Source organism: Rosa chinensis, chromosome 5 (genome assembly GCF_002994745.2).
Source record: "Rosa chinensis cultivar Old Blush chromosome 5, RchiOBHm-V2, whole genome shotgun sequence".
Lineage (NCBI taxonomy): Eukaryota > Viridiplantae > Streptophyta > Magnoliopsida > Rosales > Rosaceae > Rosa > Rosa chinensis.
The window spans coordinates 47,569,603-47,583,529 of NC_037092.1; the positions used below are offsets into that span (position 1 = coordinate 47,569,603).

General features: G+C 37.1%; 1 protein-coding gene across 1 annotated transcript; it reads left to right on the forward strand.

Annotated features, from left to right (window-relative positions):
* Positions 1-2,451: 2,451 nt before the first annotated feature.
* Positions 2,452-4,728, forward strand: LOC112202309 (non-specific lipid transfer protein GPI-anchored 2). Its single transcript, XM_024343253.2, has 3 exons — positions 2,452-2,931; positions 4,259-4,306; positions 4,446-4,728. Exons 1-3 carry the CDS (start codon positions 2,565-2,567, stop codon positions 4,580-4,582), a joined length of 552 nt encoding a protein of 183 aa, XP_024199021.1. The 5' UTR covers positions 2,452-2,564; the 3' UTR covers positions 4,583-4,728.
* The last annotated feature ends 9,199 nt before the right edge of the window (positions 4,729-13,927 follow it).

The window sequence follows — 13,927 nt, forward strand, 5'->3', positions numbered from 1 at the left end:
AACCAATAAATCAATTAATAATCCAAACCAAAATAAAATGCTCGATAATTAAATTGATAAATCAATAAAATCAAAATTTGCAGAAATTAATTTGCATGCATCAATTAAAATCAAAAGTCCACTCACAGTACTATTCCGACGATCAAGTATACGAGTTCCTTCATCGAGCAAGAGCTCGGTACGTCGCCCTGTACACAATTTTATTCCGTAAGCGACAATTCGACAATTTAAATACGATTCTAATATTTTTTCCTCTGAAATCAAACTTCCAATTTCTTTTCCCATTTAATCGGATTTCTCATCTACCAAAAACCATGTTCATGTCAATGCCTAATGCCAACTGGTTAGTTTAAAGGTTCTAGGGCAAAATCGAGAGAAATCCGACGGTCGGATTCTCGTAATTCAATTATCGACATCCCAACTTCGGAATTACACAATCAATACAAAACTCCTTCAATTTCCACCAAACTTGACAAATATAATCTCTAAATCAAAAATAGGATTTAACTAGCTAAAAACAGAAGCCAAAAACCTGCCCTATACGCCTCCACGCGCCACCCACAGTGGCGGCGCGTGGACCAAGTCACCACCTCTGATGGCCACCAAATTTCAGCCACAACATCTACTCAACAAGCCTAACACATTTCTCAACTATAACAAGTTCCAATTTTACCTTGAAACAGTCGAAACCGGCCGGTGAAGTTTTTTCCAGAAAAACCCAAGAACCATAGGATTTGAAATCGTCGATTCGACCTCCACACTGCAAATCGTGGCTCAAGGCTAGGGGAAAATGATCCTTGGCGAAAACCGCACCTTCGACGCCGGTTTGGTGGCCGGAAACGGCCGAAATCGCATGAAATCGACGAAACTTCCGATTTACTACAGTGGACTTCACGGCTCAAATCCGAGCTCCTCCGGCCGAGCCACCGCAAAACACCACCACAGGCCTGACAAGGAGGAGGAGGCGAGCTTGCCGGTGCCTGAATTCCGTCGTGGGTCGGCCGGAGAAGGGAGAAATCGGAGGAAGAAGAAACCAGACCGAAGAGGAAGAAAGGGTCAGGGGAGAGGAGAGAGAAAAGCTGGTAAGTTTCCATGGAAACTTACCACAGTAACTCGGCTATTTATAGATAAATTACCATGAACAGTAAATTTTACATTTTCGCTTATAACTTTCGCATACGAACTCCGATTTTTACGTACCACATATGCACGCGCTCGGTTTAACGTCCTCTACAACTTTCATGAAGAACATTTTCTCAAATTTTGACCCAAACAAAAAGTCATCTTTTAGGGCCACTAAAAGTTCTGAAACAGAGTAAAAGGTGAAAGTGGTTGTCGTTTACCGTTCAAATGACCAGTAAACGGATAAATTAAGATACGGGACGTTACAACGATAGAGGGTCACTACTAAAGTAATTTCACTAAGTATATGGTGATATAATACACAAAGGTAGATAATAGCTCCCAGAACCCAAACAATAAACTTAATAGTCAATTAAATATATTATTATCCATGACATTTTCTATATAAAAGAAAATTATAAAAAAGTAAAAAAATAAAAAATAAAACTAAAAATATCGGACAAGACCCTAACATAAAGGGTATATAAACCCTCCTGAAACATGTTATCCAAGTAAACAATAAACTAAAAACGTAAAATTCATGCCTAGATAAACAATCCACACAAACATGCCCAAATGTGAGAACTACTACTTGATTGAGACCAAACAGCCCAGTCCCAAGACAAACACCTAGCACTATGTCGCACCAAGCTACCACCACCTAAGGCTGGGCATTTAAACCCAAAAACTTGAGAAACTAGCCCAACAATGAACCTCAAACTAACGAAAACGATCTCTTAAATGTTGCGTACAAACAAATCGTAGGGTTTGTTTAAGGAAAATGTCAAAGAACAAGTTGAAGAGAACACTAAAAAAGATGCTTCGAAAAACATTAAAAAATACATTGAGGTTGAAAACAATGAGTCTCGTTGCAAGAACAACTAAGATTTGGCAAAATTATAGATGAGATTAGAGATCCTACAAAATGTTAGAGAGAAATCAGTTAGAAATCAATTGCAATTTATATTTTTTTTCTTAACTCTAACACACCCACATATATTGACAGCCGTTAATGTATTAATATTTGAAAAATAAAATGAAAAGAAGTTAATTAGAATGGTGTATCTCATAAAAAAAAAATTAAAAAAAGGATTCAACAAAGAAGAAATGCACTGCAAGTGTGGACCCAAAAAGCGGAGAGGGAGCTGTCTCTTTCTCCAAAGAAATGAGACTCCCCTCCTTGAAGGACAGCAAGCAAGCGCCCATTAAAGCGCCTAAGAGTAAGAGGGTGAAATTTATTGAGGTATGAGCCCAGGATTGGGTGGCGGTTGAGACCTTTTATTAATTATTTCGGGCTACGTAGCAAGAATTAGCAAATCCCAATCCCTTACCCAGCTAGCTTTCTCATTCCAACCCCACAGCCATTATTTAACTTCCACACACCTTCACCTACTCTAACCCAAGTTCAACACTTCCATCCAGCTTGCTACATCGAACAAAAAATGGCATTCAGTACCAATCTCCTTGCCGCCGTCTTCACCGCCATGTTATTCATGCTGACATTCCACAGCTGCGGCGTGTCGGCACAGGCGCCCGGGCCAGCTCCGGAGGCGTCGGTTGATTGCTCCACGCAGCTGCTGACGTTGTCGGACTGCCTGACGTACGTGGAGGAAGGTAGCAACTTGACGAAGCCGGACAAGGCTTGCTGCCCTGAGCTGGCGGCGCTGGTGAAAAGCACCCCCCAATGCTTGTGCTACTTGCTTCAGAAGAACAGTACCAGCAGCTACGGCATTCAAATCGACATGAACAAAGCTCTTGATCTCCCTTCTGTTTGCAAAGTTGAGACTCCTCCTACCAGCGCCTGTGCACGTAAGTCCCAACAGGGCTCTCGATCTCCCTTGTTGGTTTTTTTTAATTTTTTTTATTTCATTCCTAAAATAATTATTTGTTTGTAAGATATTAGGATTACTAATTTAGTCACTTACTTCACATTAGCATTGATTTGTTTACGTATACCGATCTCTGTTTGTTTTTGTTTTTTATATTTTAGCAGCTAGTTGCTGACCTCAATAGATTCTTCAATTATCATATTTAAATATTTTTTTTTTTTTAGTTTTAGTTTTAGTTTTTTTTTAGAGTTTTTGTTTTTTTTTTTTCAAGCAATTCTTTTGGCATATATTTCTCTGGTTTTTATGTATCTAGTTTTACATCCCTTAAGATCCCTAGTTGTAGATCACTATAGATTTTTCCGTAAAATGTAAATTAATTTAGGAACATTGTTAGGGTAATATTAGTAATTAATTTACTATGTATGCATTCTTCATCAAATCCATATGATATTGTTGTTTGTTTATTCCTTATTGCACTACTATTCTATTACACTCCTATACGTTTGTGTAAAACCATTTTTGGATTACTCTGTTTCAGATCAAACAAAAAACAAAGCCATGTTAGTGATTAAGGCTAGCAATAAGACATATATATAGCTAGGATTGATATCATGCATTTTTGGCAAATTACTATATAGAATCCTATTGATGATGGCGTATGGAGCTAGCTAGGGAGTTAGAGGTTATAACTGTATAAATTTAGTAGTCTATCTTTTTGCAATGCTTGCCACTACTCATGATCCCCGCATCTTGAATGCTCTCCCATTACTCCCACTACTCAGTAGGCGGTTAGAGGTTTGAATGCTCTCCCATTACTCCCATTGAAGGTTTCTAGCTACCACCAATTTTTATCTTATCACCTGTCTACCAATACTAATTAAATGAGCAATAAGACAAAACCACTCGCATGCTTCCTGTTTTCCTGTCCAGCATATATATCTATATATCATAATATACAAACAAGTTAATTAAACATCAGAATATAATACCATGAATTTTATGATAGTTAAAATATATATCTTTGATAAATTAAATACTAGAAAAGAACATGTTAGAATTTTTCGCCACAAATTTGACCCCAAACATTTCATTTGGCTCACAAATTCAAACACATGTTACATTTTGGCAATCTATACCAACCAAAACAATATGGTGTCATATAGTTTCTTTGGTATTTCACAATTTCATATCTATTTACAGTTGGAGAAGTAGATGCCAAGTAATTTGAAAATGTAAATGTTAGATTTACCGTAGAACCACTTGAATTTCAACTAGCGTATGCTAACTTTGTTTTCTGATTTTGACAGTTCTTGGAATACCAGTGGCTTCTGAAGGGCCTACTGCTAACTCACCTGGTATTGCTTTTAATCATATCCATATGTATATATTTTTCTTAAAACAAGCATATATATATATATATATATATATATATATTTATATTTATAAGAACATATATGCAGTAGTCTAATAAGAATCTGACCTTAATAATTACAGCTGGTTCGGAGCTAGCACCTCAAGGACCTTCTGCTTCCCCGGGAAACCAAACAGACCATGGAACTTCAACTACTGCTAAATCCCTTATGGCACTCTTTATTGGCTTAGCTATAGCATCTCTTCCTACATTTTTCTGATTTTTACGTTTGGTATTGTTGGTTTAATTTCACATTTTGTTTAAATTGCCCATTTAATCCATTGGTGTTACCAGAGATATAATTATTATGTATTTGACTTGTTTTATCAAGATCAATAAATGTCAATTTTGCAAGTTTTGTTCTTATGTTTGTACTTTGTAAATGCTTTATGTTTCATGGTTAGTTACCTTTCTATTGTAACTGTGATGCTCCGGAAATTTGCATTTATTTTCCGAGGATTTTCCGGAATCTAAATTGTGGATTGGACGGTTTCGTGGCTCGTGGATGGAGCGGAAGTGTTTCGGATGAATTTTTATTCCGAAAGTATGACTTTAGGGGGGGTTGCAAAGGTTGACTTTTTATTCGTTGGGATTCTCCAAAAACTTCCTTCACGAAAGTTGTAGAGCGCGTCGATACAAGTTCGTGGACATGTGGAACGCGAGAATCGGAGTTCGTATAAGAAAGTTATGGCCATTGGAAGGAATTTCCATTTTGATGTAAATAAGTTTCCCGAAGGAGAAACTTACTATTTTCATTATTTCCTTTTCCGGAAACCATCTCCTTTCTCTCTCTTCTCTCTCGGCTGCACCTTCAGAATCGAAAATCTCTGGCTGACCAGACCCGAACCCGGACGATCCGACCCGACTTTTCCTGCGAACTGCGGCGGTCTCCGACGATGAAACTTTCCAGATAGGATCGTCTCCTCCGTCTGGTCGTCCCTGTGGTGTCCTCTAGCACCGATTCTCGGTGGTGGCGGCAGTAGAAGACGGCGCAGTTGGGTGATTTCGGACCCAGTCGGAAATCCTTGTTCCGACGTCGGCGAGGCTTCAAGTCTTCTTGGTTGAGCTCAGAGCAGTCTCCTTGATCGATCCTTGGTGGTTGTTTGGATCGATTCATGTGAAACTTGGTTTAACTCAGTTGGGATTACTGTTCATGGCTTGTGAGGTAGTTTTCGACCCTTTATGCTTGTTTTCTGACTTCGAGCTAGTTATGAAAGTTCACAAGCATGCTTAGGAACTTTGATGTTGGAATTTTTGTGAAATATTGAGTTTTGGCCGGCGGCGGTGCGCCACCGCCTGTGGCGGCGTTCAGGCGGTGTTCCGGCCACTTAAGGAACTTTTTTTGGTATTATATATGTTCTACTCGTTGATACGAGCGTTTCGATATATAATATGCAAATTTTGGAGTTCGTATGGAATTGTTATGATTTTTGCAGTTTCATACTGATCGATTATTCTATTCCCGAGGATTCGAGCGTCCGATCGACTTGTGGTTTGGTCACATTGATCGTGGACGTATTCCGGAGACTTTGGGAGGTCTCGGATGTGGTTTTGCCTCGATTGGCGCCACTTTGGGGATTTTAGTTCAAAATAGGGGTTTCGAACTTTAATCAAATGTGAATCGTTACTGATTTGAGATCATTGGTGATTAGGTGCTTCTAAAGGTGAATTGGATGAGTTTTGGTGATAGTGTTAGTTCGGTTCTGTATAGAAGACGCAGCGGGATTCTGAGGTGAGTAATCTCACGAAGTTCATTCACGAACGGGCTTACCTTTATTGTTTTGAGAGTTATTTAGTTAACTGCAAACTATAGTTGATATTAGTAGGCATTCCTGAGCGGATGACTACATATAGATATATGTTTACGTGAAATATATACGTTTTGGTGGTTTATGGATTTTGAAACAATATGCATGAAATGATGCTTTTTATTGTTTTGGGTTGTGGCTTTTGGAAAACAAATGATTGTGGAAATGTTGGTTTCGATTTGTTTTGAAAAGAGTTGAGATTTGTGTATTTGAGGAACATTTTAGTTCGCGGGTGGTTTATTTAAATATGGGTTTTTATCGGGAGTAATTGATAGGGATCAATTACGGGGAATCTTTCATTTTCAATTCGTGTAACATTTTGGGTCCACTGTGACTCCTTTAATGTTTTGGTATTTATACCGCGGGTCCAAAGACTTATGAGTTGAGGATCGTGGGTGGAAAAATCGGGACTTCACGCCTTTGCCCGGGTTAGTGAATACGATCAGTTAGAGCTCTAGTTTGTCCGCCACGTTTTGTTTATTGATTTAAACGTGATTTGTGTGGGTTTATCCCGTGCTTTGTTTCTTGATTGAAACGCATTTTGTTTATTGATTTAAACGTGATTTGTGTGGGTTTATCCTGTGCTTTGTTTCTTGATTTAAACGCGTTTTGTTTATTGATTTAAACGTGATTTCTATGGGTTTATCCCGTGCTTTGTTTCTTGATTGAAACGCGTTTTGTTTATTGATTTAAACGTGTGAATTTATCTCGTGATTTGTGTGGGTTTATCTCGTGCTTTGTTTATTGATTTAAACGTGTGAGTTATTCTCGTGATTGGTGTGAGTTGTGTGTGGTTTGAGTTACTCATACGGGCTTGCAAAAGCTTACCGAGTTTGTTGTGTGGCAACCTGGTACACTATTCAAACGGTGTAGGGGTTAATCCTGCAGGTCAGGGTAATCGGGGCTGAAAACTGAGGCAGCGAGCTAGTAGCTTTACGGTAGGAAGCCAATTTTGTGACCTTACCGTTATTAAGACTTCCGCTTGTAGTGAGCTCTGAGGAGCATTTACGTTTTATTTTGTTGTTGACAATTTAATTCGTAAGTCTGTGTAATATATAACTCCTTGGAGAGAGTGTATATTAACTTTGAGGGTTCAGGGCATCAGTATGTACTTGGTTTAAAAGGAAAAAGATTCCAGGTATTTTGCATTGATGACTGAACGTTCACGCATGTATAATTATGGGATTATATATATATCGATTTTCATGTGTGTAAAATCAGGGGCGTGACACTACCCATAGATGGTAGAGGAAGGATATGTAATGGTCCTTTCTGGCCTGAGTATTAATATATCCACATGATATTCTTCAAAAACTTATTTATGTTTTAAAGTTAAATTTGTCTATTAGTAATATTTGATTTCTATCGGTTGATTTTTATTGCTTCATTGTCATTGTTTAGATGAATCAAACTCAAGGGATCTTCATGAAAAAATATCCCAACAAATTTGATAAATTTGAATGTTGGGAGAAAGTTAAGTACCACGCGTATTTTGTTGATCCACCATCTAATCCTCAACCATCGACATCATATTCCATAGCTACTAGCTCCAAAAATGAGTCTCCAATTGAGTTGGATGATTATATCGTTTTGGAGACACCATCAAGCTCCATGCCAAGACCAATGGGACAAAAGAGAGCCAAAGAAGCAAAGAAGAAATGCTAGAAGGCGCAAGATGCAGCAAAAAGTATGGCTTTTGCAATTCAAGCCATGGCTGAATCAACCCAAACTTCTGTTGAGCTAGTGAAGAAAAGAAACGAAGAAATGGCTGGTCACACAAAGAAGGTATTTGAATTTGAAAAGGCGAAAGAAGATGCCAGAATTATGGCCATGGATACTAATTCCATGTCCCCACAATCAAAGGCTTGGTGGAAAAAGAAGAAGGATGATATCATAGCAAAAACAATGTCCAATGGTGGTAGTAGCGGTTGCTGTATACCGCAATTCGACTAAATTTAAATGTTGTTTAGGAAATCAAATTTTTTTTTTAATATAATTTTAATTTCACTTATGTAATTTTAATTTTATGAAAAAAAAAATTTCTAGTTTGAATAAATTAAATTATAAACATAACAATAACAATAATAATACAAGTATGTAACTGCAATGACAATAATTCTATTGATGTCAAACCAAACTTTATTCTCAAAGAAAGATAAACATGGGTTAAAATTACAAACAAAACCAAACATATTAATAAAGCTCACAAACATAGAATACATTATTTAAAATTACAAACTACCATTTATTCAAATCTAATTAATAAATTGTAGTGGTCCATACTTAATTACAATCCATGTTCTAGTTGTGCATCATCAAATCATCTTGTAGGCACTTGTGGAGGTAGGCCGACTCTACTTAAAATTCACGATCCATGAATGAAGGAAGAATCTGTTTGTCGTCTCTCCTTACTAGTTCGAAAGGAATAGCCTCCCTAGTATTAGGATACACAAGCCGATCATAGATGGTTGTCATTACTGGATTCATTAGATCATGTTCTTCAGGCTCCACAAATTCTTCCTCAACAAACTCATCCTCCACAATCATGTTATGAAGAATAATACAACTTATCATGGTGGCTCGAAAATCCTCCAGTTTAAACAACCTAGCACCATGACGTAGTATGGCGGGCCCATCGAGATTGGAGGATACCAAAACATCATTCCACATCTTTGTGGTAAGCCTCTTGTTTTTTGTAAAAGTGTTTCTCATCTTCTGTTCTGAGGTTCGATATTGTTTTGACAAAAGTTGACCACCTCGGGTATATTCCATCAGCAAGGTAATAACCATTGGTGTACCTTTTGTTGTTGATCTCAAACTCAACTAGAGGAGCAGTTCCACCTATGACACGCTCAAACACATTAGATGCACCAAGAACGTTGAGGTCATTTTGAGCTCCACGGGTTCTAAAGAAAGCATGCCATATATGCGTATTGTAAGATGCCACTGCTTTAAGAATAATAGTTGGGCTACCCTACCCTTTAGACCTGAGAAAGCTTCAGCCCAGCTAGTTAGGCAATTCGTCCACTCACAATGCATCAATCGATGCTCAATTATGCCTGAAAACCCATGGCGTTGTCCTCTATTGAGAAGCCTATGTAAGTCAGCAAGATTTAGAGGACGAAGGAACCATCCAGCGTAAAGAAACTCGACTTGTCTACAAAACTTCTTCAGACATTTCAGCACTGTAGAAGCTCCCATTATAGTGATTTCATCACATTGATCAACAGCTGCACTATACGCAAGCATTCTCAGGGCACCTGTCATTTTTTTGTTTGGGGAGCAATCCCATTTTTCTAGTGGCATTTGATTTTGCCCCCAAACACTATCGAGGTTGCAAAGATCCTCCATTATGCGTTGGAAGACATGTGTTTGCATTCTGTACCTCCTTCGAAAGCCTGCTTTGTCGTACACTGGATGTTCGACAAAATAATCCTCCATGACAAAATGACCTCGGACTTCTCTATGTCTTTCGACATTTGGGGCACGGCCAGGTCTTGAACCACGCCCTCTAGGTGTCTCCGATAATTGATATTGCGCCACCATCGCAGCCGCTTGAGAGTTTGTGTAGCTTGAATCCGCTCCAGTTCTTCCATATTTTCACTCTCCCTTTCTAACAACTATTTGTTCAATTCTTCCATCGGAAAGAAGAGAAATGAGATGGATGATAGATTTCAAAAGAGATGTAGGTGTAGAATGAGAGGAATGTGTGAGCAGAGAATGGAGTCTGAAGCTTATTTATTACCAATATTGAAAGATCAAAAGCTAGGATAAATATACGTGTCATGTTTATATAGGTTGAAAGTCTTATCACTTATCCTAGATATATTTTCAGAAGAAAACGATATCTGACGTTGACACGTGTCCAATGAAGATTGAGCGATTATCTTATCAGAAATCATATATATGTTTTGTAAGATAAAGGTATCTAAAGTGGACACATGGCAAATGAAGATTGGTCGATAATCTTACCAATTGTTAAAGATATTTTTTTTTTATCATAACTATAACTATGTTTTTTTATGTTTTTTTATTGGAAACGATATTTATACTTGATATACAATTTTATATGTTTTTAAAACTTAAGCATTAATTTTTTATTAAATTAACATTGTATGATTAATTTAATTGTTAATTGTTTAGTTAATTAAATTATAAGTTTAATGAATTATTCAAATTTAAAGTGTGAATAGTGGATTGGCAGGCAAAACAACTTTCATCTAGGGGTCATCATGGGCCGGGCTAGGGCCGGCCTTACCCTAAATTTTAGGGCTTAGGGTAGGGCCTGGCCGGGCCTAGTCAAAGTCAACAAAATTTAGGGCCGGGTAGGGTAGGGTCGAGGCTTAAATATGTTAACCCTTACCCGCCTGAAAAGCCCGAGTCACTAGGGCCAAAAGAGTCGGGTCGGGCCGGCCTTCCAAATAGGGCCGAAATGGGCCTAAAAGTGCTTTAATTTGTTTAACAAAAAGAAATACATTATTCTTTTTTCCTTAAAATGTGGCTCCATGGTCATATAGGCAATATAAGACTCATTGTTTTTTGTTGATCATATTTAATATATATATATATATATATATTGAGATTAACTTATAAGTTATAACATTTATAAATATTAGCTAATGAGGTTATATTTAGTTAACTATCTGTCTAAATCTCTAAATTAATTTTTATTTAACAAAGGAAACAAGAATTAAAGAAAATAAAGCTTAGGAAATCAATTACCAAAAAAGAGATAAGTTGTATGCTATAAAAAAAGAGAAATTTATTTTTAAAATAGAAAAAATAGAAAATATTAGGGCTTAAACGGGCAGGCCGGGCTTGGCCCTAACGGGCTCAAACGGGTAGGGCCAAAGGGCCGAGCCGGGTTTCAATTGCATGGCCCTTACCCTACCCTATTGAGAAAGGGTCGGGCCGGCCCGCTCTGATGCAAGGGCCGGGTAGGGCTTCAGCCCTATGGCCCGGGCAGGCTTAGGGCCGAAGGGCCAAATGATGACCCCTACTTTCATCAGTGCATTGTAGAAGCTAGAGGCAATTATCAATTTGGGATGAATAATGTATGAGTTTTGCTATTGGAACCTTCAAATTTACTCACTTGACCTCTACGCTTTTTACACCTTTTATCAAATTTCCAAATACTAAATTTACTCACTAAACCTCACTAAAGTTCCTCAAATAACCTCACTCATAATTTGGAAACAAATTATTATCTTTAAAACAAAAAACTTAGTCATTTCAATGATTTAATTACTCTATAAATCTTAACTACATATACATTAAACAACATGCGTAAATATCTTTTCCAATAAAAATCAAACACAAGGTATTGAGTTTCAAGAATTAATTTCTAATTCATAAGAAAATAACATGAACTATTCTGTGTTTTTTTTTTATAATTTTTTTTCTATTTTAGCAGTGAAAAAAAAAACTTGAAGAAATCATTTTTTTAATGTTTATTTTTTTCTCTATGTTTTTGTACCTCATGATTAATTATTTAAATATTTTTTAGTTTTTTTTTTGAATTGCTAGCTCTTTTTTTTTTTTGGCAAATATGATGGATAAACTTAAATTTAGGTCAAAAATCATAATAGGATTTATATTGTTTTCCCTCACCAATATGCGTTTAACATATATATCATACATTTTTTTGTCACATGAACTTACTCATATTTTTAATTCTTATTAAATATATTTGAAAGCTTTTACGAGTATGTAGTGAAATTGGAAAATGAAAATAGATGAAGAATATAATCTAATATTATTGAATTGAAAAGTTTACATAAAATAAATATAATATTTTTTTAGTATAATTATTGTCCTTAATAGTCATTTTATAGTAGGTTATATATGTCATTTAATAATTGATAATAGAGTGAGGTCAAGTGTGCAGATTTGAAGGTCTTAATAGAAACTAGAGGTGGCAAACGGACCACTAAGCACGAGCACGGCACGGGCCCGGCACTCCCCAAGCCTGTTAGTGGCCCGGCACGATCCGAGCACGTTAGAATAACGGGTCGGGCTGGGCCTAAGAATATTGGTCCATTGGCCCAGCCTGACCCGAGCCCATAATAGGCCCGGCAAAGCAGAAGCGCGATATATTGTGGGCCGGCCCGTTACAAACACAAAATTTCATTTTGTTTTTAAAAATATTAAAAAACTACAACGATGAGATTTGAATATGAGACATTTTTATCTAAAATCTCATGACAATTCCACCAATGCTTTCTTTTATATTGTCAAAATAATGAAACAAAACATTATATCCTTATTTTGACATAAGTATTTTTTTCTAAATATTAAATATATGTTTATTAATAAAGACTAATCTCATAATAATACAACTATAAAATGAAGGAAAGAATAATAGATATTAAATCTTCATTATATTAATAAAGATTAATCTCACAATAATATACTAAATGTTGTAAATATTATTATCTATGTGGATGTCTGTCACGCCCCTGATTTTATACACAATAAAATCGATATATAACCCCATAATTATATATGCGTGAAATGTTCAGCCATCAATACAAAATACTTAGAAACTTATTCCCTTTTAACCAAGTACATATTGATGCCCTGAACCCACAAATCCTATATTGACTCACCCCCACAGAGTCACACAACACATGAGTTTACGAATTAAATTGTCAACAACAAAATAAAACGTAAATACTCCTCAGAGCTCACTACAACAGAAGTCTCTATAACAGTAAGGTCACAAAATTGACTTACTATCGTTAAGCTGCAAGCACGCTACATCAGCATCAGCCACGATCAACCTGACCTGCAGAAATAACCCCTACACCGTTGGAATGGTGTACCGGGTTGCCACACAACAAACCCGGTAAGCTTTTGCAAGCCCGTATGAGTAACTCAAAACCACAAAGCAAAACACATTTCTCAAGTCACCCCAACCTAAACAACGATAAGCATACATCTCACACCTACAGCCATCTGCTTCACTCTTCCATCTCATGCTTACATAGGTCAACTCGTGACTAAACTACATGCTTAGATTCTCAACCTAGCATCTCATTACACAAATTCCCCGTCAAACAGAACCTCCTTAGATAATGTTTGAAAATCCCTTGACGCACAACGGTGAGTCACAAGGATCACACTCATTTCCTTCCCACCGGAAACCTTGTCATCAACATGACATCAAGGTGAAAACAATGAATCACCTTCCTATCCTCACACAGAGCACAACCGTCACCACTATGGTCTTCAAAATAAATCAAACAATCAATCAATCAAATCAAGAAGAAAACAAGGCAATCACAATTCAAAACAAGCAAAACATGTCATGGTAACCCCTGCATATAATTTAGTTCAGGAGGTCACACTAAGTCAAGCAATTCAAACCATAGTAATCCCACACTCTGACGTCTGTAGGTAACCCCGACCATCACAGCAGTCCTCTCGATCTTTGTTAACTTAATAACAATTCAACTCCGCTACCGAGCTGTCATCACACTGATCATCACACAGATTGCCATCATCATACTGATCATCACACAGATATCGCTGATCATCACATAGATAGCGATCATCCAACAAATCTTCGCACAGATATCGCCAGTTATCCTACTGATCATCACACAGATAGCGATCCTCCCACATATTCATCACACAGATATCGCCGGTCATCACATAGATAGCGATCATCACATAGATTCATTGCTAGTCATCACACAGATAGCAATCATCGCACATATTCATCACACAGATGTCGTCGGTCATCACATAGATAG

Bases quoted from the DNA above. Each gene is read 5' to 3' on its own strand.
- LOC112202309 (XM_024343253.2), top strand. From the start codon at position 2,565: ATGGCATTCAGTACCAATCTCCTTGCCGCCGTCTTCACCGCCATGTTA. The intron at 2,932-4,258 runs GTAAGTCCCAAC...TGATTTTGACAG, and splicing joins TCCTACCAGCGCCTGTGCAC to TTCTTGGAATACCAGTGGCT. The intron at 4,307-4,445 runs GTATTGCTTTTA...TAATAATTACAG, and splicing joins GCCTACTGCTAACTCACCTG to CTGGTTCGGAGCTAGCACCT.